Source organism: Pseudopodoces humilis, chromosome 7, assembly GCF_049639895.1.
Source record: "Pseudopodoces humilis isolate 2021_Gansu_Grassland_sample_001 chromosome 7, ASM4963989v1, whole genome shotgun sequence".
Taxonomy (NCBI): domain Eukaryota; kingdom Metazoa; phylum Chordata; class Aves; order Passeriformes; family Paridae; genus Pseudopodoces; species Pseudopodoces humilis.
Window position 1 is genome coordinate 24566272 of NC_142206.1, and position 25792 is coordinate 24592063.

General features: G+C 48.5%; 1 protein-coding gene across 3 annotated transcripts in view; it reads right to left on the minus strand.

The window, feature by feature from the left end:
• Positions 1-24570, minus strand: part of CREB3L1 (cAMP responsive element binding protein 3 like 1) — a 46620-nt gene extending 22050 nt beyond the window's left edge. For all 3 annotated transcript variants that reach the window (XM_088058345.1, XM_088058346.1, XM_014251908.2), the window contains exon 1: positions 24420-24570. In XM_088058345.1, coding sequence (XP_087914471.1) covers positions 24420-24527 — 108 coding nt within the window. In that variant the 5' untranslated portion in view covers positions 24528-24570. The remainder of the gene's footprint in view (positions 1-24419) is intronic.
• Between the last annotated feature and the right edge of the window lie 1222 nt (positions 24571-25792).

The window sequence follows — 25792 nt, forward strand, 5'->3', positions numbered from 1 at the left end:
CCCATTTGTTGGCAGATTGAGGCTTCTGGCTCAGGGAGAGGAAAGAAAAGACAGATAGATTCAAGAGACTATATTACACAGACAGAACTGTGTAACTTAAATGAACTGGAGAGAGCTCAGCAGAGTCAGACTGGGTCTGTCCCCACACCCCCTGCCTGGAAAAGCATCTTGGTGGGCAGAAAGGCATTGAAAGCAGTATACTGAAATACCAAGAGCAACAGGGTATGAATGAGAGTGGGAGAGACCACGTAGGTCCTAGAGTGGAGACATGAATGCCAATGAATTCCAGTGTGACAGCTCAGCTCAGGAGAGAGCCTGGCTTCTAGAGAAGCACTGGGTGTGTGCACTCCTTTCTTTCCCCAGCGCTAAGACTGAGGCAGGAGGTGACCAGAGGACCCCGGATGCTGGAGCCTGCAGGTTCCTGCTCCTACCGGAAGGTATATTTGTTTTACCTGAGTGTAGTACCACTCTGTCAACATTCCACTGGCTGTCAGAGCTTTGGGGTGAGGCTGGGGAGTGAAGCAGGCTCTAGATGAACAGACCCACACTTCCCACCAAGTGGGGGAGGGAGATGGTAAGTGGCAGCAATCTCCAATATGTCGGTGCCTTTCACCCTCCAACATCATCCTTCAGCTGCTCAATATAAAACCTCAGATGCTTACAGAGCATGCTGGAAGCGGGGGTGGAGTCCCTGCCACCTGCATTGACTGACATGAGATTTCTCTCCATTCACCTCCTTCCCACTTGTCCTCCGACTGCCTAGAGTGACAGCCCCACAAACGACCATCCAAGGCTTCCCTGGAGACCAGACACTCATGTGCAAGGAGGGTGGAGAAGGCACACTCGTGCTAAATCCTAGTGTTGAGGCCCTCCCTGCAATGTCTGGGCTAAAGTTTTCTCCACTTGTTCCCACAGCAGAAGCAGAGTTGGCGGGATAGTTTGGTAAAATCTACCCAGCCGTTTCCAAGTTGCCTAGGAGCATTTTTGCACTTGAATCAAGTAACAGAAAAACACCTACCATCTGTGGGGAGTGTAACTTCAGAGGGAGCTGAGTCAGCAGGTGGAACTGGGTTAGATAGTTATCTAAAAAGCACTGGAAAACCAGGTTTTGTCCTATCCTACAGCATAGAAGGATAAAGAGTTTGGAGTCCTGAGTATTAACCCCAGAGAGTGCCTGCTCATGTAACAGCTGTTCTTTGTCTTGTGTTCTCTAAACAACACAAGCAAACACAGGATGTGAACACGATAGCCTTATGGTAAGGGTGAGAACCACAGAAAAGCGAAGGGATTCAGAGTGCTGGCTGCTAATGCACCACGACACAGCAGAGCTAGGCTCAAATTATATTTAGTGTTGTGACCATCAAAACTAGAACCACTGTGTAGCCATGGATGAGAAGCAGAGCTGGATAGACAGTTGTGGGGAGAGCTATCTGTGACATGCTTCCAACTTCTTTCACAACTGTGCATTAACAAAGGCAGAGGTGGGATTGAAGAGAGTCATGTAAATGCATTCATGCAGTAGTCACACAGATTATCTTCTAGCGGCATCCCACCCACATTTACAACAATGATCCCTTGGTCAGTCAACAATCTCTCCATTGTTGGACAAAACTACCTAGAAGGAAGATTTGGAGATGCACCTCTGGCTTTATTCCAAGACTAAAAGAAATCACCCCAGCAGCTGCTGAGGGGTGAGAGAAGAGTAATGAGTGCAAGGGACTGAGTATCAGAGCCTTAACACAGGCACCAACACTGGCAGGAGTAATTTCAGGTTTCTGGTTCTTTTAGACACCACCCAGCAGATTTGCTGCTGGAAGACCTCACTGTTTGGAAATGACAATGAAGGTAACACTGTTCTCCCAGAGGTGCAGGAGTTCAGGTGCCCAAGAGACCATTCTCTCCCAAGAGACAGAGGCCTACCGCACAGTACAGGAAAAACATGGGTGATGGACGGAGAATGAAATTTGCACCCCTCTATGGGAATCCAGAAATGTTGGGGCATCTACCCATCTCTGGCCTTCTGGGTCCTATCCTTCATGACAACTAAATACTGGCAAAGTCTTCTCATCAAAGCAGCCTCTACTGATGAAACACGAAGGTGTTTCAGTTCTCACCACTCACACATATAGCAGTCCAACATCTCCAAACACAGACAGTGGAGAAAAGGGATGTAGCCCGTGAGATTTGCCGTAATTATGGTTATTATTTATTATCAAATTAGTTATTATCAAAGGGGGCACCAAGGATCCAACAGCCTCAAGAACGGAGGGCACCTAGAGCTGACACAAAGCTGGAGATTGCTGTTTTATTCAAAGAAGGTGGCAAGAGGCAGAGGAAAGCAGCAGAAGGAAGGGTAAAGCTAACAAAAATAATAACATGGCTTTGTAGCTGGCTATACCCACAATGGAAATTATGGGACCAGCAGGAAGCTGTCACCACATCCCAGGAAGACTACTGGGGCTCTTAGGTTGACTGTTCTCTCCTGAAGCCAACAGGTATTGTTAATTTTAGACTTCTAATTTGTATAAGACAGCTGTGCATTCAACCACATGGTAAGAAGAAAGTGTCCTCTTGTCAAGATCCAACTGTGATAGACACAGTGAGGAGCAACCCAGAGTTTATTTTGGCTAGATGCCATCAAAACTGCTACTAATTAGTTTAGATTGAGCCTTTTAATGCAGAATATGCAAATTTTGTCCCACCCAGCCTAATTTTGGGAGCTGCACTTATCTTGCAAAACTCAGAGAAAGCTTCAGCCGTACTCTTCCTTTGCATGTGTGAAGGAGGCTTCAGGGAACTAGGATACGGTGACTTGGCTGTGTATATCACAGCAGCACATGGCAGGGTCAGTGGTCCAAGTTTCTGAGCAATGAAGAGAAGCAGGTTTATCACCTTGTCACCTGATCAAATAGATAGTAGCTTTATCCTTGCTGGAATGGAAGGTGCTGGGTGGTCACTAGCCCTCCATTCCCACCCAGGCTGGGCCCAGCACAGCTAAAGGTCTTCATGTGCTGCCACAAAATGACAAAATGGCGACTGGGCTTTGGGGAGACTTTTGCCAACACAATGGCAACAAAGGTCTCAGCAGACCAGGGATGGTCCAAGAAGGAGTCCATGGAAATTTGGGTGTGAATGGAAGTGGGATGGACAGAGATACACACGCACAAAAGCCTCATCCTCTCACAGCTTCTTCAAGACCAAAACTCTTTGAGAGTGCCCTCCAGCCGGGCTGAGACCAGCCAGCTCCTGCTCCTCAGAGGATTGGACAAGAATTTCTAATAGTGACAATGAAGGACTCTGAAACTCTGTTGAGATTCTCCTTTAAGATATTTCAAGTATCACTCATGCAGATGGGTCTGGCTTTAGCACAGGGGACCAGTCAACAGGGAAACTTGACCCTTACTATCCTGGCCTAGAGGGAGTGGGTGTGCAGTGTACTGAGGGAAAACAGTTTCCAGATGGGATACAAAGCTCACAGCACAGTCTCATTTTGCATTATTTGCTCCTGTTATCTTCCCCTCCCCTTCACACCCTCCTTCCTTCTCCTAACTATGCTCCAAAGCCAAGAAATAGCACGAGATGTGTTTCCAAAGCTGTATTACCAGTGAGCGGTCAGGGAGGGGGCAGCCAAGGGACAGAAATGCAATGGCGAGGATGTGCTGGATTTCCTGATCCAAGCCTGATTTCTGGCTGCCTGTCCCCCTCAAACTCTAGGAGGATGGGGAGGCAGCACCCAAAGAGGATGAGCCAGTGTGTACAGGTATGGGGAGGCAACAACCATTGCATCTCTAGGCCCTACAGAGAGACTTAATCTGTTCTGGTGCCACAGTAGAATCTGCTCAGGCTGAGGCCACTACAGCCATGGGGAGAGAGTGAGAATCTGTCAGCTCCTGGCTTCTGCTCCCTCCCACTCCTGGTGATCGACATAGGCACTGACTTTTCCAAACATATTTCCACCACATGTTTTCATCCTGACCTCATGCTTAGGGTTGTCTAAATAGCACACTGTATGTGTGTGCGTGCACTTCTCATTCAAACACCCTTTCCTGTTGTACAACAGTTATCTTGGGAGCTAATGTAAGGCATCCAGATATCCAAATGCAAGCTCTACATATACCCCCACCCAGAGCTGATGTGAGAACTCTGGAGGCCCCATCAGAGACTGAGGTACTAAACCTTCTCCCCTGCCTGGTTGCACATGGGATGCCTTAAGGTAGCACTCTTGTAGTCCAGTGGCACCATGGCTGAGGAGGTGATGACTTCCTCCCTGTGGATCCGCTTCTCAGTACTCATCCTGGCTACATCTTGTCCCTCCTCTTCCCTTTCATGCTTCCATTCTTTGACTGTGACTTTCTCCTCCCCACCTCCAGCTGAGTTGTTTGGACACAGTCTTACTTCAGGATCAGCCTGGTTCTCACAGCCTCTCTCATCCCACCACAACGGTCTCGCTCCAAAGAGAAAGCAGTGAGGGGCTAAATCCAGCTGGGCGGCAGCCCAGGCCCAGGAGACGAAAGGCCTTTGCAGGTTGGAGGTTCTGCTCATGCTGGCAAGCAGCGAAGATGGGGAGGGGATTCTTCTGAGTTTTCTCTTTTCTTTTTGAAAATTTTTTCCTCTTTGCTTGCCAAGATAAATCTCTTGTCCCAGCTGTGACATCTGCATTTCCCTTCTCTGCTTTCACTAAGGAATGAAGCCCCCTGCACTCCAGCTGCACAGCCGAGGTTTTCTTTACATTCCAGGAAAGAAGAGCCCATACACTCCAGACAGTCCTTCTGCTCTCTTTAAAACGCAGAGAATTTTAGACCTTATGAAAGTGAAGTTCTCAACAGCATTAATAAGATTCAGGCAGGATGGACAGATGTTGTGCACACTTCTCCACACAGCCAGTCAGTGCATGTGCACCCCAAGGGGCAGAAGTGATCACCCAACCACCCCTTGGCTGCAGCCTCTCTGCTGCTCCTCCATCCTGAACCCATATTGCTCTTGTACCTCACATATCACAGGTTCCTGCTGCTCCATGCCTGGTCTGCCCAGGCCCCTGGTGTCCCTGAAAAGCCTGCCACTGACCTGCTACCCTCTTGCTGTTGCTGCTTCTCTGTGTGGCATGGCCAAAGCACCAAAGGCCAAACCACCTGTGAGTGCCACTGTCATTCCCCTCCAGCAGCAGGACAGCATCCCAAGCACCAGCACCCCTGTCTTTCCCAGGCACTGCATCAATGCCCAAGTCACCTGTGACTACTTTCAGCATCACAACCTTGGCATGTATGGTGGACCAAACACTCCAGATACCCCAGGGCTGGCAGGGTTTGACTGAACCTGATCTGGAACTAGGCCCAGAATTTTCTGCTTTCTGTAGAATCATAGAATCACAGAAACACTTAGGTGGGAGAAGTCTAAGCTATGACTAAACACCCTATCAACTGCAATATGGCACCAAATGCCACAGCCAGTCTTTTAAACACCTCCAGGGATGGTGACTCCACTACCTCTCTGGGCAGCCCATTCCAATGTCTAATCACCCCGTTTCTGAATAAATCCTTGCTAATGTTCAACCTAAACCTGCAGTTTAAGAATACATCCTCTCATCCTGTCTCTAGTTCCCTGGGAGAAGAGGCTGACTCCCACCTGGCTACAACCCCCTTTCAGGTACTTGTAGAGAGCGATAAGCTCTCCTCTGAGCCTACTCTTGTCCCTGCAAGGCTCAGGTACAACTCGCTATGGAAACCTCCTTCCACCGCGCATCCGTGCCAAGGGCCTGGATTTACAATTTCCAGCGCTAGGCGCCACAGGACCTAGGAGGGACCGTCGGCGGCTCAAGGCACAGCCGGGGGAGGGCGGTGGGCGCGGCGCCCGGGCCGGGCGCAGCAGCGGCGGGGCAGCCGCGGCCGGGGAGCCGCAGCCCCTCAGGGCGGCCGCGCGCGGGGACGGCGGTTTAACGGTCGCCGCGGCGAGCTTCCAGCGGCCCGCAGCCGCGGCCGCCCATTGGCCGGCGCCGCCGGGAGGCGGCCAATGGGAGGCGGCTGCCAGCGGCGCGGCGCGCGGGAGGAGTGCAGGGTTAGGACGGAGCGGCGCGGGCCGGTCCCGCTCCTCCCGGGATGCCGCCATGGACAGCGGCCCGGGGACATCGCCGCAGCCCCGCCGGCACACACGGCGTGCCGAAACCTCCCTGGCCTTCGTGGTCTCACCCCCTTCTGCCCTACAACCCCGGCAGGGGGGACAAAGCCATCAGCTGACGGAGTGGGTGATGTTGTTAAAAAGCATGTGCGCAACACAGACCGCGTGGAAATTCCGAGATTGCAGCCGTGTAATATCCAGCTCGGAGTTCACAAGCCTGCGGTTCATTGGGGAGAATCCTGGGATGCACCAGGTGCAGGGGGAGAGGGCGAGTTAAGTCTAACTTAAATGCTTCTGCCCCTGAAAGAATAAAAGGAAGGGAGTAGTAAAAGGTATGTGGAAAGTTGAAATCTGCTAGCCTGTGATTTGGTTTCCCAGCAGCCCCAACGGAGGACTTTGAGTGCTGCTAAAGTCATGGACACTGGTGTCTCCACACCTGGCACTAGTGTGTTCAGCACAAATGGGATTAGCAGCCGGCACGCAGCACCACAGGCAGTGCTGATGTGGGAGAGATTGGGAGTGCCCTGCAAGGGGAACGACTGTGGAACAGCACAGAGCCCAGGCGGAGGTGATTCACAAGACAAGCGGCATTGCAGCGGTGTGGCCACTTGCGTTCCCTCCCACCACCTGTGGGTGCCAGGTTCAGAGCAGATATGCATGTGCTAGGGAGGAGGGTGGAAATAGCAGCCTCCCCATGGGCAAAACATGCTCCTCTGGCCTGGGGTGGAAAGCAGCTACAGTACATGGTTTACCTATGGCATGAGACTAGCTGAATCTGCAGAGATAGGAGCACCTCTCCTCCCAGCAGTGGCACCCTGGACGATAAAAAGGAATGCCTCTGCTTTTCAGCATGCTTTTGCTGTGCGTATGCTACATATGCAGTGAAATGTCCCAAATTTCCTTTGGCTTACAACTGCCTTGCAGCTGACTCTGATAAAAAAAAAATTAGAGCGGGACTTAAACCATACGCAGAACTGGACACAACTCTCTCAGGATGAAACATTTGGATCAGCTGCTCTTAACCCTCATTTGGCAGAAGATTCGGGGCAAATTTCTAGGAGTCTGTGAAAGGTAAATAAAAAGCTTGTCCTGCTAGGCTTTTTTTGACCTTGGAGAACTGAAGACACCTGCTTGCTACAAAACAAAGCCGTCCTTATTTCTAAGCCATTGTGGTGGCAGCTGGGCTGTGTTCAAACAGCGATGCGTAGGAGCTGTTCTCCATGGGAATGCAGGTATCCCTGGGCAAGCTGGCAGGGGTCTCTTCCTCTCCTTCCCGAGCCAAGGTCAGTTTCCAGACAGAGACTTCACACAAGCAGTAGCCCTTAGAAAGAGAAGCTGTATTGTCACCTCTGTCCCCAGATCTCTGCTGATTTGGCTGAACTGGTGCTTTGCCTGTTTGTGTGAACACGGCAGCCTCTGCTGCATTTGCAGCAGGCTCCCAGTGACTCCCTAACTCCACACCATGATGGGGCTTTCAGCTGCTGTAGCATCTGGGGGTGGGAGCTCACGTGAACTTTGTGTCCTTATGTGTTTTTGTCCTTACATAATTTTTGGGAAGGCCCTATCTGCTATGTTAACCTGATCCACCTCCACCCAGGTGTGTCCTTGCAAAGCCCATCCACCCTTCCTCAATCCCCACAAAGGCACAGCAGCTGGGTGTGCATAGCCATGTCTGCACATCCAAGGGATGTATCCTTAGCCCAGCCCTGCAAATCTAGAGGTGAATCTACCTTGGAAAAGCCTATGTGGATTTAATTGTGTCTGGCATGTCTGCCTGGGCCGTTTAGAGAAAAATTCTGCTTAATGGTGAGAGATGCACGGCGTCACAGCAGGCAGGGCAAATGAAAGAAAATACTGGTTTATTCTGTGTGACTCTCTGTGAACAATATTGCCATGCTGATGTGAAACCATGTCACACTATCACCAAAAGACATGAAATGCAGCATGTATGTTCAGAACAATTAAAAATATATTAGAGGGGTGCAACTGCTCCAACTGTTCACCAGTCAGTGTGAGGGGAATTTTTATTCAGTAACCAACATAAATTGGAGTAAATGCAACTCCACCATTTCTTCTATCTTTTTTTGAAGCTTCTGGCCGTGCCAGTAAGGAGTTGATGCTGCCAGAGTTGGCAGTTCTCTGCTCTTACACAGCTCGTCAGTCATGCCATTTTGTGCCTTTTTTCCTGCATCTTGCAAGAAAGAAACAAGAAAGACACGCTTGGAGATAGAGGAAATCTGCTCTGGAAGATAACCAGAAAAGGAGGAAAGGTCTGAATTATCTTTACAATCATCTTCATTTGTCTCATTGAAACTGTTTCTCTTCAGTGCTCAGAAAGCAGAATCAGAGATAATTCACATTTTGTCCCCTGGCAGGTCCCTGGAGACCATAAAGAAAAGCAGGCCTTGAAAGAGGAAGAGCTGTACTCTGTTCAAGTCCAAAAGCTGAGGCATGCAGCTAATACCAAACATTACTGGTGGCTTTCATTCCTTGGGCCTTCGTAAAGGGCACTTAACAGAGCAACTGACTCTGAGCCAGCTGATTTGTGACTCAAGGATGTGAGGGATTTTCACATAAAATCTTGAGAGAGCAAGAGCTGGGACTCTCTTCAGTGGCCAGGCTGGGCAAGAGTTGGGTTTTACAAGCAGCAGACTGAACAGGGTCTTGCACCAGGACAGTTTTCAAAGCAATTCAACTTGGAATGCAGATTTCTGACCTTCTGCCAATATCTCGGTGGAAAATCTGTGCCCTAAGCAGCAGATAGGAAATTAAACTTCAGCTCCAGTGCTGAGGGTACCATTTTCACCTCAGCAGTGGAGCTGCAAAAACCAAAGTCTCTGGAGAACAGGAAATCAAATCCTTCCTAGGCCGCAAAGAGCAGTAACACCTCTCAGACCATTTGTCACTCACTGCTGGGGTAGCCTGCATTAACACTATCCTTGGGTAGAATGAAGATGTGATGATGCTGGTGAACCAGGGGTAAAAGCCTTGCATCTCCAAAGATAAGGATGGATATCCAACTGGTCAGAGACCAGGCAGTCACTTCAACCATGGGATGAAAAACACAGCTGAAGGAGAAAATTAAGCCTATGTAAACCCTTTTCCAACACCTGGCTCTCCAGCTATCCCTTCCTCAAGCCAGACTTCTCCACAACAAGGCCCAGCAGCTAAGGACCCTCTAGCTGGTAAAAAGAAGTTGAAATGTGGAGATACATGGTATCATGTAGGCAAGTAATGTCAGAAGCTTGGGAAAAGAAAAGATCCCATGTTCCTTTGAAGCCAGGAAACCTATTATGTCCTGAACTCCTGCTGTGAAAGCTCCTGTGTCTGAAATCAAACAGACATCTGCACCCCAGCATTGGGGTGGTCTCTGCGGAAGCTGGTGGATTTGGGAATCCATTTTCTGAATATCCCTGGATAAGGAAGGTGATGGATAGCCTCATGTGCTTTAGGGCTTAGAGGAACCACTCTGGTAATCAAATATGGTTCCTTAGAGAGCTGAGTGCCTCCTCCTTCAAATTTGTCATCTACAACTGAGCTCAGTTTAAAAGCTCCACATATATCCAGACCTTTCCAAAAAAACAAACCAAAAACAAACAAACAAAAAAGAAAACCACAAAAAACAACCAACTGTTGTAGAAGAGAAATACAGTCACCAAACAAATGAGTCACTGCAAAGAGGGACTCTCTAGCTTAAGCCTCCAAAATGTTTTCTCAGGCTTTTTGCTCTTAGATGAACAAGTCCTTACTACCATAGGTTTTCCTGAGAGCAAATCTAAGTCACCTTTTCATCTGTGGAGTGTGGTATGGCATGGCCATACCAGGTTGTTCTGCAGGCAGGGAAAACTTGAGGAGTTATCTAGTGATGGCAGGTTGTACTCATGTAACTCCATATTAGCATCATATTCAAAGATTAAATTATCTTTCTGTGTAATTAATTGCTTTTATTATTATTATTATTTGATTATGTTAAATAGATTTTAACAGAATCAAATCACAGGTGGAAGTGAGCGATTCCTGTGGCAAAAGAAGTTACAGCCCTGCCATGGTGGCCAGTGCTGCAAAGCAATAATGAAGACCATGTGAACCTTAGAAAATCAAGAAAAAATCTACAGTGGTTTGGCTTCTGGACATTCTTTCACACAGGGCCTTATTTTGCAGATATATTATTCTGGACAAGAAGCAATCTTGTAGTATCCATCATGGTTCTATGTGCAGCAAAAGAAAAAAAAAAAAAAAATCAGTGAGATTTTCCCTTTTTGTCCCTTAACCTTGATGCTAAATGAATTTTCCCAAGTATGGTGCTCTCAATATACAGGAAACCTTTCACAAGTGCCCAGTTTGTGTCCCAGCATAGATCCAGTCCCCTGCTCCTCCCTGGATCCTCACAGCATCAGGCCTTTTCATGCCAACCCCTTCTTTCATGCCTCTGCTGCTTGATAACCCCTCTGCTTCACTCTTCCTTCGCCTTCCTCCTGTCTTTCTCCGAAAGGGTGCACACATCTGGCTTGCCTTTATTGTGTGATAAATCTCACCCTGCATCTTGGGTTCATTTTCTGAAAGTTTTGAATGGTGTCTTGGAAATGCTGTTGGACAATAGGAGCTCTTTGAACCCAGGCCAGCTGGACAGGACTCCTTGCATTGCAGCTGACATGCAGGCTTTGGCGGTCTTTCTCAACTCTTTCCTCTCTTTTCTTTACAACATTTGAGTTGTCATCAAACTTTATTTTTGGAGTGGGCAGTGCATTTCTGAATCTTTTCATCATTATATTATTATTAATTATGGTCATGACTATTTCTCTTTCTGCTGGCACTCCTGGGTGGGTCTCTCCTCTCTCACTTAATATCTTGGGTACGACTACCTTGGCCACAACCCACTCAAGCAGTGACTCAGAATCCCTGGCCTGTTCCCAGGAGAGATGCAAGAGTTTTGCCAATGGGTTTAAAAAGAGGCAATCATTTTCCAGAGCTACTCTCTCACTCAACAGAGCTGAGCTGGGTGGAAAAGCTCAGCTCTGTGGTTCCAGGGAGTCCATCCCTGGTGGACAGGCTGTGCCTGGGTTATTATGAAAGCAAAGCCCTGCTCCCTTTGCGTGCAAACAGGATGATTTCTGAACCAGGCAGTAGGATTCTCCACTGAAAATAATTTTGCTCCCTGGGGGGTCACTGCCCTCAATTTTCCCATTCCCAAGCCCCTGGAGGAAACAAAGCTAAGGGAGTCATGTGGATAGGATGAGGCATTGTAAGGGAGGGAGTACTGGATGCTCAGGTCAGACTGTTGCCTAATGTATCATCACTCAGCTACCCACATTTTGAGTCAGAGTGGGGAATGGCATCATCTGAAGCAGGCCCTCATATTGCTGGGTTTGAAGTTTGCTTGCAGCAGTGGTACATGTTAGAGAAATCCCATCTTCATCCTCTGAGTGTCTCAGACTTTCCCAGCCATGCAGGAGACGGTGGGAATTGCTCTGATTCTAAAAGCAGGAGGAGACCTATGGCTTGACTGTTTGCCCTTCTACACGTTGACTTTACGTAGAGAAGAAGGCTGTTTTGTTCCTGTGTGGCTCCTGTGACTTAAAGACCTTCAAACAGTGTGCTCTTATGGAGGCAGATGTACAAATCTTCTTCATTTCATGTGCTAGGAAGGACACAAGAAAAAAAGAGATGGCTGGTCTTGGTGAGGCATGGCAGTCTTGGTGAGGCATGGCAGTCTCCCACAGAACATGGTGGCAACCTGAGTGAATACTTGTGACTAGACTGCACTGCCTCCTACACATGGCACTGAGTGATGGAGGGAAGGGGACAACAGGCCTTCCACTAACAAGTGGAAGACTAACAAGTCTGGGTACTTGGCAATGTCAGACCAGAACCTTCCTAGCCTCCCTTCCTATGTGGTTGGAAGCCCACCTGCTTCACAGGGCAGTCAAGAGGCCTGGTGTTCTCTGGTGCTGGTATTTGTAAAGACAGACTGAGATCATCAGTTGCTTTTTACTCACACGTCCCAAAGGGAGTAATAGGTCTTGGGTCTAAGTAAAACTCTCCTTCCTCCTGTTCTGCTGCAAGATCCAGCAGGGCAGGAAAGCCCATGAACATCTGGGAGCAGTGGTCTCACTAACCCTCCCTGTGCTGGTGTTGAAGGCTGAGCAGACTCTGGAGCTCAGCTGCCATGGTCCAAGCACCAGACAGAGGTGTCACTCTCTCTCCAGCTGCAGCATGGTGCAAACCACAGCTGGTTCCCTGTGCAGGGCTGCCTCTCCCGGGCTGGCAGGCTGGCTGCAGCTGGCCTCTGCTCCTGCTGGCAGGGTGGCATTGCTACTTCTGCTTGAGGAATGCAAACCGCCTCAGCTGTGCTTGAGGATCGGCCAGGAAAAGTCCACAAATAGCAACAGGAAATCAAAATGCCCGCTCCAGACATGCACTAGATATGAGGCCATCCAGCACAAGGAGAAAAATCAAATGCTGGACAATCAAGATTACATCATGCTGTGGACGAACACGTGAGCCCATCCAGATGGGGCCATGCCAACAGGTCCAGATGGCTCAGGAATGCTAACTGCATAGCTACCTCTCTCATCTTGGGTTTTTCTTCCCTCTTTCTTTCCCTGTGCTCCATTCTTTCTGGCGTCCTATACTCTTTCCCAGAAGAAGTAAATAAATCCTTGGACAACTCTGTGTAATTCAATTTCATCAAATATCAGAAAGGCATCTGAGACCAGTGGATGAGCAACTAGTCTGGACATGGGTCTCTGGCACTTACTTGTAGGTATTAAGCCTGCTGGGTGACCTCACCACACTGTGTGGCTTCTGGGCTTGACACAGTAATGTGTGCCTTCATCTCACCTGGGACTTCAACTCCAGGTCACAAAGAGGAGGTTGCAAAGGCTGGAGCCTGAAGCATGCAGGAAAATTAAGAAATCAGCATTGCTCCTGCTCTGCTGCAGCTCACCCCAGCTGCTTACAGCTGCTACTGACTGTTCACTATGGCTGCAGCTACAACAGGAGGGAGAAAACAGTTTTGCTGTCCTAGCTAGCAGCCTCTACCTACCACCCTGGTACTAATTAGCAGCAAAGAAAGGAGCACAGCAGCCTCTGTTCACTCCCCAGTATTGAGCAGAGCAGCATCTGCTGCTACTCCGCTCTCTCCCAGCATGATAAAAAAAGAGCTCAAAACCATGTAAGAAAAAAGTGAAAGGTATGTGCTTTGCCAGGTCTGAAAAAGGGCTGCAGGCCATTTGCTCATTAATTACTGCTAATCCAGCTGCTGGACTGCTGACAATTATATTTGACAAAAACTGAAGAGCAGGAGAAAGAGAAGAGAATAGAAAAGCAACCTCTGCATCACTCCTCCCAATAGATGATGGTGATCCTAACTTTACAGCAGGCCAGACAGAGCTACTGTGAAGAAAAGGCACCTCCAAAGAAAGGGAAAGTGCAAAATCATGCACTGAGCAGCACAAGGGACTGACATGGGTCTTGAATGTCCTTTTAGGGACTGATAAAGCCATGACATTCTGGTATTTTCTGCTTGTTACCTCCTTCGCATTTACAAACCAGCGGAGAAATAGTTTGGGAGTTTGAGAACTCAGCCCAGCACTGACCATGCAGCAGTTTGGGGCAAAACTGTAACAGGGTGCTCTCAGCAAGTTGCACCAAACTGACAGAGAAGTTAGGTATTGTGCCTGAGCCAGGATCTGGTTGTACAGTGGAGGATGAGGTATGAGTACAGCCTATTCACTGTTTTTATAAAGCACAAATTGTTTGGTTTTCAGTAAGACCCAGAGTGATAAAGCCAGTAACAGCATGGGCCAAAAGTACTTTAGTTTAAATCCTGATGCTGACCAATGCAGTCATTCATACTTACACAGAAAGATTACTCTGGATTAGCTTGAAGTATCTGAGGTCAGATAGAGAGACACATGTGCAGTCCAGAGGGATAAGGAACATGAGAGGGGTGAAGGATAGTTGGGATATCAGTGGAGAATAGATCAGCCAAACTGAAAATGTGGCAAATATCATGTGTAGCTGCAAAGTCATTGAATAATATTGTAACCAGGGAAGCAAAGTAATAGCTCCTATGGACCTTTCCTGGCAGATACTTACTAGTAAAACCCCACTCCAGTCTTAGTTTTTGTTAATCTGCTTCACTCACTGATGACATTGCTTCTTTACAGTAAGAATGAGGATGTCCATTTTTTTACTGTGAGCAAAAGCTGCATCACTGCAAGTGACACCCTGAGGATCTAAGAAACTGGCAGAGCCAGGACTAAACTATATTTCTCCCATTATGAACAACCTCGCTCCAGCACTGTCCATAAAGACAGGAGAAACACAACAAAAACAAACCCAAATCATTCAATTGGCAATTCAGTATTTGTGGCTCAACAGCACCTCATCAACTCTGAGAGTCTGCCACATTTGCTTGGAAAGAAGAGCCACATTTCCAGCACTCTCTGGGCAAAGAGCTCTCAGATTGAGAGACTGAAAAGTCTTTGAAAGAAACCTTCCATCAACAAATGTCAGAGCTGGTTTCCTCCTCCCTGAGCTGCCTGGCTTGCAGTCCCTCCCCCCGGGACAGCAGTGAGCTTAGCCAAAAGCACCTGCCCAGCTCCTTCCTTCAACTGTCATGGATTTAGCAGACTCATTTAACATCAACTGCTCTGACACGCAACAATTAACTCTTGAGGCTCTGGAACTGGGTCCTACTCTTCATCCTGGTCCCCCTCTACCTCTTCCCCCTTCTGGAGGGGAAAGCCCTCCTCCAGGTAGTGAGAGGGCTGCAAATATTGCAGAGCCAGAGCAGGTTCTCATGGTAGACCCCCTGTGCCTCGAACAGCAGAGATGGGTTATTCTCGAGCTGCAATGCTCCCCCTGGATGTGCCATGCCATCGAGAGCAGGAGCCAGTGACCCCATGACACTGTGGTGGGGAGCCAGCATGGAGGATGTTGTTTGGACATTGATCTAAGAAAGCTCACCTGCAGGAGGAATGCTGACAATCCAGTAGGAATGTCCACAACCAATGTAGCATCCAATTCCCTCCTGTTTAACACAGTTGGTGTCAGGCCCAAGTTATAGTATTCCTCCAGCCTTAGCTGCCAGGTTCCTCCCAAGGGAGCCCTGACATTCCTGTTGCAGGGGAACTCCTGGCACAAATTGCTCAGCTGAAAGCATTATGTTTTACATCTATTCTAGGAAAAATGCTAACTGCATTTTGAGCAGGCGTTGCTAATCGGGTCAGCCAGACTGACCTAAATGAACATTTTTCCTAATCAAGACAAAGTCACAGTGTAAAGAAGCCAAAAGCAACTTTGCCGAGGTAGTCAGGGGTGAGTTTCCTCTGGAACAGCCTGGACAGTGATCATAATAAATGACCTCACACAAGGCATCACCTTTGAGCTCTAAAGATGGTACTAATTACTCCAGTACTATTATGTAGTAGTTTCAGGGAGAATAGCCTTGCACAGTACTGTATGGGGAATTTCTTCAGTCTTAGAAAGTGGGAATATAAAATAGAACAAGAAAGAAAGGAGTGGAAGAGTATGTGGATATGTGCACTTCGAACATTCATGGGACCTTGTTCTGGCTAATTAATGTGTCAAGGTAAGTGTCAAGCATCTATCACTTGGACACAAACCAGACCAGAGCAGCACCACATGATTTCAAAGGCAGATAGCCATGTAAAAGTTTAAGAAAATAAGAGTCAAAGGAGAGACAGAAAGAAAGAGAAAAGAAGGTGGATAAAGAAGTCAGAAGAGGTGGGTGAGAGGCTGGAGTGTTTGGGTCAGATCAGGAAACTACAGGAAAAGAAAACTTTGAATTATATAACCAGGAAATCAGAAGTAGGAAGGCAAAGGAAAAGCAGAAGTAAAATTTGTTTTTTTGAGCAACTGGAAATAAGTTAGATAGATGTAAACAGTTGTCGTGGTTTTAAACCAATAACTAAGAAAATTACTTATTTCTTGCTGTGAGATATGGATTAGAACAAGAGCAAAACAGGCATAAAACTTAAAAGGGAAAAAGAAAGAAAGTTTATTGACAAACTACAATAAGAACACCAGAATAAACTTCCAGAAAAACCTTTTCATCCCCTGTCTACCCACTATTCCCTTGTTCACATGACAAAAGAGACAAAACCTTTGGAACTTTGATGGTTAAAACAGTCCCAATTCTTGCTACAGTCTTTTCACCAGTCTTTATAGAGAAACAGAAGTTTCTTCCTGTTAATTTATGGAGTTTCTCACAAGAAAAACTATTTTTCTTATAGTTTTCCATTGCTCTAATGTTAGCTGCCCAGAGCTGCTGTTATTAGAGCCCACTCCTTCCATTTTCACATCCCAAGTGTGTATGGGCCATGAGTCTAGGGATGGGATTTTTAAGGATAAGTTATTCAAAGGCAAAAAGTCTTCTTCATCTGTTTCCATGAGCTTCACCAGAAAACAGTTTTCTCATTGCCTCTCAAGGCTTCAAATCTTCCAGCACTTCACTGTACCATAATTACTCTACTTTTTACTCAAAATTTACACTTTGAACACTCTATTCCTCCCTATATACTGTCATGAATTAAAGGAGCGTTTTCAAGACCTTATTGTCCATTTCCATAGTTTTAACAGAAAGATATTTCAGCTTAATTAAAGCATCTTCTTAATTCTCTACCTTTTCTTTTCTTTCCTGTCACTAGTAGTTTATAAAGTCTCTTTTCATGTTGATCACTCTCTTTTCTCTGTCTGGATAAAAAGATTAATCCGCAAGTCTCATCTGGGTAATGAAAGACTTAAAATCTTGCCCAGGCTGTTGTAGGTAGTTCTGTGGCCTCGGCCGGTGCAGGAGCTGGAGCCGTCTGCGATGGAAAGTTCCTCATGGCTGCTCTGGAGAGTGCAGTCGCCGCGCCCAGCCCGCTGCAGGCCCAGAGCCCTCTCTCCTTCTTCACTCAGCAGTCTCCAGTGAATCCAGCCACAGCAAAAAACCTGCAGCCGAGCCAGAGATCGGCTCGGCCCGGCCCGGCCGGAGCCCGGAGAAAACCCCCTCCACAGGGCCCGCATCCCCCGGCCGGGAGACGCTGGGCCCAGCCCAGTCCCCGCCCGGCCGCATGGCCTGGGCAGGGAACGGGAGGCCTGGAGCTCTGCCACCCTTCCCAGCCAGGAAACAAAGAGAACCAAGAGAGCTCTGGTTTTACACTTTAAGGTAGGGTTCACAAGTTGATCCCACTTTTCAATGGCCTAAACTGCTGTCAATTCTCAGCAATGACCGATAATTGGTCAGGAGAAAAGACGCCAGGCAGATCCCAGCAACTTAAACTTTCTTAAAGGTAAAGTAACTCCATGACAACAGTGCATGACAGACATGGGGAACAACTGGGTTGAAAGACACAGCCTACCTTTCAGCATGTTACTTGCAGTCCCTTACCACTCTGGCCATGCCCTTGGCTCTTCACCACCTTTCAGCTATTTCTGCTCTGAGGAACGCTGCAAAACATGCAGACACCAACCCAAGGAAACACCTAACAACTTACAACACTAGTTGAGCTCCAGATACAGGAAAAAAGTAAGAGAAGAGCTCCATGCAAGCACCCACATTGTCCTAGTGCCAGGCTGAAAACTGGATCAATTATTTCAGTCAGAGGATACCAGACTACACTGAGGTTGCTTGCACAGAAGTCACCTGCTGCAGCAGGAAATAGATGGTGCCAGCATGGGGGTCAGCTGAGAAAGATGGCTTTGGTTCTACCTTTGTTCTCACTTCTCATCTCCCATGTGAAGACATGAAGTCCCAGCAGTTCAGATGTGTAAATACAGTCCCTGGCAAAAAGCTTAGACTGGTAGGATGTAGTAACCCCAGGACTAACATGAACTTGGAATTGAGGACCTAACACACTTGGCTCCTCCAGCAAACATGTGATCTGAAGAACAATGCTGGCCACAAGGTTGCCTGTGAAGCACAGGTGACTGCATTGAACCTTGCTGCACAGACCTGGAATTTCCCTGTAAAATCTCTGAGCCAAATTAGGCCAAGAGAAAGGTTTTGGGCATTTCTTAGGAGAGCAATAATGGTTTGCTTCATTGGTGGTGCTCTACCTGTTTTCATGTAACTGCAGCAAGGACTCACCAATTGGCTTTTGTGAACCATCTGGTTTCTTACAGTGGGCTGTCCACAACAGGACAAGGATGCATAAGCTTTAGTGGGTTGACTCATCCCTTCCTTGAAATGCACTGGAACAAGTAAGTCTTGAGAATCAAATTGCTGTATCAAGAACAATCCTTATGTGCAGTTATGTGCAGAGGATCTGCCATGTGGCCATCCCAAAAGACAGCTCCAGAGAGTTAAGCATTTTCATTTCTTTCCTTTAACACTGAGAATTCTTTAAATAGTAAATAAGTAATTACTAAATGCTAATTAAATACTACCTTAAAACCTAGGGAGAAATGCTGAGGGAAAAAGGGAGCAAGCAGAGGAATAACTTTCCTCAGAGGAAATGCAGCAGTAAGTCACAGAGGTGTCAGCCTGGCCATATTTTAAATAGTGCAGCTACAAATCTGGCTATGAAATCCCTAGTTCTAATTTCCCCTTTAAGGGATTGCTTCAGAAAATGCTCTTCTTTCCTAATCCCTGCTTTACCAGAGACTGCTCCATTCCAGGCTTCAGCAAGAACAGTGCAGCACCAATAGGACCAGCACAGCCCCAGCCATAGATGAGACCAGAGCAGCAGAGGATGGGACCAGTGCAGTACCAGATGAGGTTCTGAACAGCAGAAGACATTTTGCATCAATGAATACAACACACTTCATTAAATTCAGAAGCCACCACACAGTACAAGCTTGTCCACTTGTACTGGTACCAAGAGGAGGTGCAGTGGGGCAGTCTTAGAGGTTTTCTACAGTGTGATTTATACAAATATACAAATGAGACCTCATGTTTGTCCCTCTCTGAAAGTGGTGGTGGTGGCATTAAAGAGCTGCCTTATGCCATAGGGGATGAGGAACACCTAGCAGACATAGACTGAGCAGTACACAACTCCAGCATCTCCCAGCTGGTGCTGATGACACCCTCCCTCTGCAGGAGTGGACTGTGTGCACAGATGTGCTTCCACCTCCTGCCAAACCCTCCCTTTGTTTACTCTGCAAGCACTTCACCAAAGACCTTCCTGCTTCTCCCCACCAAGATGATGGCTCTGTCTCCACTGTTTAACCCTGTTTTGGACATATGCCTTCCTGCATTCCTGCTCTGAGTTGCAGCCTCTCTCCTAGTTCTGGCCCAAGAGCACAGTTAATGGGTTCTCCCACTTCGGCTGAGATGATAATTTAGGACAATGGGTTCCCAGCAGATGTAGGCAGTTGCCCAACAGATGAATGTGTTTATTTAGGAAGAGTATCCCAAATGTTTACCAGTTTCCTGGCAGATAGGACACAAAAATAAGCCAGTCTCTGGACAAAGTATTCACCTAGAGTCTTCCAAATGAAGTTTAAGTCTCTTTCCCTCTTCTTTACCAAAAGGGAAACATTTTTCATGGTGGTGACTCTATGGCAATGATGCTCAGAGACCCAGACTCAGAGATCCACGGACACATGTTCAGCTCTGGTTTCATTCAGCTGGTAGCACTTCTGCAAGTGTAAGTCCCACCATGAGATAGTAAGGAGCAGCGGGACCACGAAGTGTAGAAACCATGAGATGGATCTAAAGAGACTAATCAAATAGAAAATTATAGGAACTATTATGTTTGGATTCATTTCCATCAGGCCAGGTCTGATGGCCCCATCAGTTGTCTGTATCTATGCTGCAGATCCTACAGTAATCCGGCTGGCAAGTTCCAAGAAAAAATTTAAGAAAACAGCCTTTCCATATCCAGCACTTGGCAGACTAACCATAAATGTGTTACTGACCAAATTTTACCAGGCACAGAAATAGAGGGCCAAAATGCTTGCTGCATGTGTCGCCACAAGAGATTGCCATCAGTCCTGGAGACCCAGCCTCACATGCAAAGTATACAAAGTGGGTGACCAAATGTGCCTGAGCTCTCCATTCTCCCTGTGCACTGAGATGGTGAGAAGGAGTTTACAGAGCATGAAACTCACTCAGACCAAAGGTCAGTCCAACACCTAAGCACCACTTAAGTGCTATTTATGTCCCTGCAGTAGGCATAAGAGGAGTAAAAGTGTGTGCAGGCTTCCTGTGAAAGTCATGGTGAATAGCCTCTCTTCATCTTCAGAGGAAACTTCCCCTTTGAGTTGCACCAGCATCACTCTCAGCCTGCTCACTATGTACAGTCCTGCCACTCTCCTCCTCCTGCAGGCTGGGACAATATTAAAGGAAAGAGCACACTGTAAGCCCAACACCCAGTTTGCACTCAAGGAGCAAACTCACTGAGACAAGCAGCTCTTCTCCCATTCTGCTGCCCCTTTGTAGGCCCCAGAAAATGCCAATTGTCACATTGCCTGGGCTTATAGGATCACACAGTGAAAGAGTGCGTTAGTGTGCATTCCCCAGAGGAGCTGGGTTAGCACTTCTGAGACAGCCTGAACAGCCATTCTGCAGCTTCTAACAGCGGAGACCTCAGTGAGCATGCGGGCTATTTTCTTGCCTTGATGTCTCTTGAAGGAGGTAAAGTATATGCTTTGAAAAGCATAGAGTCAAAATAAAGCTGTGTTTACATAAATATCCAAAGTCATCTTTGAAGGTGTTTTTTGCACTATAAAACACAGAAGCAGAGGGAAGGAACAAACCCACTGGGGTACTGAGTTAAAAAGAAACACATGACTCCTGTTTGGTTGGTTTATTCTGGCTTCCTTCTGACATCAAGTGTCACAACCCAGTGAAGCACAGTGGTGAATCTGACTCGAGATAAGTCTTTTGAAGAGTTTCACAGCACTGATAAGAGCTGAATGAGAAAGTAAGAGCTCTCTGAGTGCAGTTGTAATAGTCCGTAAGCAAATAGATGGTTGCTTGCAGAAATGATCATAAATGCTGGACTGGGCAGGACACAGATGAAATTGATAAACAGGCACTGCATGAAGGATTAGCTTATGGTAATATGGTAGGTCCTTCTGGGAGAAAAAGATGAGTAAATTTGCCTAAGTTCAAGAGCAGTATGTGGTCTCTTAAGCAAAAAGAGACTGACAGTGCTGTTAGCAGCCATCCTATGTAAGTCTGGTTAGCAGAAGCTAAGTGAAGAGATACATTTTGTGTCCTTTGGAGATTTCTCCTCCAATAAACAAGTAGACACCACTCTCTGTGAGATTTTCAAAAAATAAACCCCCCAAATCCTCACAGTGATAGATCAATTCCTTAAACCCAGTCTAAAACTTCCCGTTACAGTTTATGACCACTCATCCTCCTGCCATGTACTTATGAAAGAGCCTGGCAGGTAGGCTTCTGCTAGGTCCTCCTGGAGCTACCTCTTCTCCAGCTGAAGAAGACAAACTCCCTTAGCTAGTCCTCACAGGAGAAATTCTCCATCTCCCAGTTACCTTGGTGACAGCCTCCTTGATGCACTCAGATTTATCCATGTCTTTCTGTTATCAGGCAGCCCAAAACTGGACACTGTATTCAAGACAGTTTTATTCTCAAGAAAAACGGGATAATCACTTCCCTGGGTCTATCTACCACGTCACTCCTGCTCCTAGCTGCCTTTGCTTCTGGGGCACACCAGTCCTCCATGACCCCTGGTGGGTCCATCCATCCATCCATCCATCCATCCATCCATCCATCCATCCATCCATCCATCCATCCATCCCAGGGACATGAGTTGGGGTTTGTTCTTGTAGAATTTCATGAGGTTTCTGTCAACCTATTCCTACAGCCTGGGAAGATGTCTCTGAAAGGCAGCCCCCACACAAATTTTTTTTCTGTTGCAAGCACACAGACCTTTCTGAAGATGCATCTACAGATGTGCTTTAATTAATTCTTTGTCACAGCTTCAGATGAACAATACAGAGAACCATTTTTTAAAGACCAAGATGACTCATTAGGACTGCCAAGGTTGTGGAAAAGAGAATAGTTTAGACACACGCAATTCTTGCCCCAAAGGAGCACAGACTCTGCAGTAAGGTTCATCCATCTTTTCTTTCTGCTTCCTTTCTGAAAAGAGGAAATCCTACTCACAAAAATTTCATACTGACATTTTATGACTGAAATTCCTGGCCCGTTTTTAGAAAAATGCCTCCTGAATAATATCTGGAAAAATTTGCCCATCTTTGAAGCAAAGGCATTGGCAACTTTGTGAGCTATTGTGCACGGTGATGTCAAAAGAACTTCTCCACATATTGCAAGATCCCAGGAGATTTGCTGCATTTAGCAAGAAAATCCAAGTGTATTTCTTCCATCCTCCCCATTGTCATGCAGAGTGAGAACAAAGAGAGTGATGTATTTTATATTCTGGCTTTTGTATCACCAATAGATTTGGTAGGCCAGAAGTGGCTACAGAATCTCTCATATGTATCATCTGCAGGAAGAGAAGGTTTCAGCTTGACTCACTCCAGCAGAAGTTTGTGGTGCTGGCAGTTGGGAAAAAAAATCCACAGGAAAAAAAAAAAAAAGCCTTAAAAAAAGCGCCTTTCTGCTGTCAGCTGAGCACAACGATGCCTGAGTCACTGCAACATAGTTAAATGAGAAGAGAAGGGCAAGCTGCTTCCAGAAGCAGCTCTCCAAGCAGAAAAGCCATTTAAATGAGGCAGGACAGAGCCAGCCTGCCCACAGCCACCACACACTTTAAACACACTGTCCTGGCAGGTGGCACCAGATGGCACTCTTACACAAAAGCTTCCTTTTCACAGAGTCTGCTTGCAAGCAGAAGTTGTGTTTAACTATAAAAAGGTACCACCTATACTGGTTAGGTGTTCCCTGACTTCTGACCACAGCCCATGTTGCACCTGGTAAAAGGTGGCAATACATACTATTTTCATTTTGGTAAAGGAATAAATGGTCTTGGCATAAAGCACTTCTTATCAGTATAGCTTCATCCACGCTGGATGTGTTCAGAATTAGGGAAAGCACAAAACTCCTAGCAACAGGTCTCTCAGATATGAGCAGCCAAGGCAAGCGCTCAGTCTTGGGGTGATGTGTCATTGGAAGGTCTGCCTGAACACTGTGGACTCTTGCCTCTGGTAGAGCCCAATGGAATCAGTCCTTGAGGCACAAAGCTATCTCGGAAATTAGCAGCTGGCAAGATCTCTGAGGGATGGGGCTGCCTCCATAATCTCTTTCCCAGAGCCTGTGTGCCTCTGCTTGGTGCAGTGCATTTAATATTTATGCATATTCTACAGCTCTACCGTCTCCCTCACAAAGGAGGCAACATAAAAGGCTTTAGACATCTTTTGTGTAGCAAAGCAGAAGTGGATTCATCAGTGGATTCACCCTCTCCCTGTTTCCTGCTCCCACTGCAAGGACAGTCCTCCGAGACGCTCACAGTGCTAACACCGGGAACACGGGAGGTGCCAGTACTGTGAAAGGGGAGTAACAAGCCATTGTTCAGATCTCTGTCCGGGGCAGGCACACTGTCCCACGGCTGCAGCCGCTCACAGGCTGGCGGAGCCTCTCCTTCAGGCAGTGCCCTGCTGCCCAGCGCCGGATACCCTCACTCCATAGCACCTCTGGGGTGGGGACCTTCCCTCTTCTGCCACAGGGCTGGGTCCTGCCTGGCAGAGGGGCTGCAGGATCCCATGGAAACTCCCATGGAAAGCTCGGGCTCTACAGCAAAGAGTCTGTGCGTGTTCTCAGGGAGACCTGCTGGACTGAGAACTCGCCTGACTCCTGGGAGAGGCCGGGCAGTTTCCCTAGAGGTGAACAATGCCCCTTTGGTTCCCTGAGACTGGCAACACATTTTCCTCCCGAGTCACTCTTCCCCCTCGCCCTTCTCTCCAAAGTAAATCAGCCCAGCTAAAGCGCCAGGCGATAGATGCCTCCTCTCCCAAATGCCACTCTGAGGAAAAGTTACAGGCAAAGGAGAGAGGAGGCGCTGAGCCCAAAGCTCTCCCGGCGGCAACCGGCGGTGCCTCCGGTGCTGCCCGAGCTCACACACGACAGGCAGGACGTACAGCCCCCGCCTGGCACCGCGCACTTCTCCCCAGCCGTCAGGCTCATAAAACCATAGTGTAGGGCAGCCCTGAGATTCCCCGGCGGGGTCTCCTCGGGGTAACAGCGGCCGGGCCAGTCCAGCGGGGAGCTGGCCGTGTGCGACGGCGGGAACCCGGCTCCCTGCATCTCCGGGGCACCTCGGGGGCAGGCGGGGCAGGGCGGGGACCGAGCAGAGCCCGCCGCCGTGTCCCGTCGCCGCTGCCGGGGCCGGCCCGCCGGAGCGGGGGTGCTGCCGGCGGTCCCTTACCACATTGCTGAGGAAGTCCGCCTCGCTGAAGTCGCCGAAGTCGAGGAAACCGGTGCCGGCGGCGGGGAAGAGCCGCTCGGCGGGGAAGGGCTCCAGGATACTGTCCATGGTGCCCGCGGTGCCGGGGCTCGGCCGCCCCCCGCGCTCGGCCGGCCGGGCTCACTGCGGCCGCACGCTCCCGCCCGCCCCCCGGCGGCGGCGGCCCATAGGCGGCGGGGCGGCAGCGACCGCGGGGCGGGCAGGGGAGCGGAGCGCCGCGCCGGTGCCGCTCAGGGCGGCTGTCAGTGCCCCGCTGCCGAGGGGCCGGCCGCGGCACGCCCCCGCCGCTCTCCGGGGGCCACCGGGGCGGGACTTCCCGCGCAGACACCCCCTCGAGGCAGCGCCCCCGCCTCCCGGGCAGCCCCCGCAGCACCGGGCGGGGCGAGGCCGGTGGCTGCCCGGGGCTCCCGTGCTTCTCCCGGCGCTGCGCAGGGACCCGAGGGCGGTGCTGGTCCCCGGCAGAGCCGTGTCAGTTTGACGAACTGAACAAACCCTCCTTTCAGCAGCCGGCCGGCTTTGGTGGCTCTTCTGCATCCCTCGGGGAGCGACGCCGGGAAAGATGGGCATTCCGCGGGATGGGAGCCTGAAGGGCAGCCGGCAGGGAGGTCTCCTTTTCCCCGCTCCCCGCAGTGGGCTTGCAGGTAGGCCTGGCTGCAGCAGCACATGCGGCTGCTCTGTAATTAAAGAGCTGGGCACCATTAAAGAGCATCAGGAAGATTATATGGTTTCAGATAAACAGGATTATGGATCCCTGTCTTCTCTGATCATTACTCCAACCAACACTCAGGAAAACCACTTATAATAATCCCGTTGAAGAAACCCTGATGTTTTATTAATCTCTCTCTGTTTTCACGGCTCCACAGAGAACAGACTGAGTGTCCCAGCTCCAAGGAGGGGCTTTCTTGGTTACAGGCATCTGGCGGAAAAAACCCAAAGACAGCAGTGCATCTCTCCTGGGGGAAACCTGGCCGGACGTTGCCAGCGGTGAGAAGGCAAAGAAGTGCTGATTTGAAGCTGGCTGGAGCCTGTGCTTAAACTGGGCGTGGGGTTTTCATCCATCCAGGCTCTTGTTCCCCATTCTCCATGGCTGTCAGAAGTAACAGCACAACCCAAGGTGCTCCTTGGCTACTGGTTGCACCAGCAGCCACATCCTGCACACAAAAGCCTTTATACTTACGCACACAATGAGCTCTTTCAGTTACATTTACTTTTACCTTATGTTTCAGTCAAGTGTAAAGAGCCTTTGGGTAAAAGGTCAGAAACATAAATTCAGCCAGGATGGAGTTGTGCTGAGAAAATAATGCTGTTCCTACTTCCTGAATGGTAAAGTAACC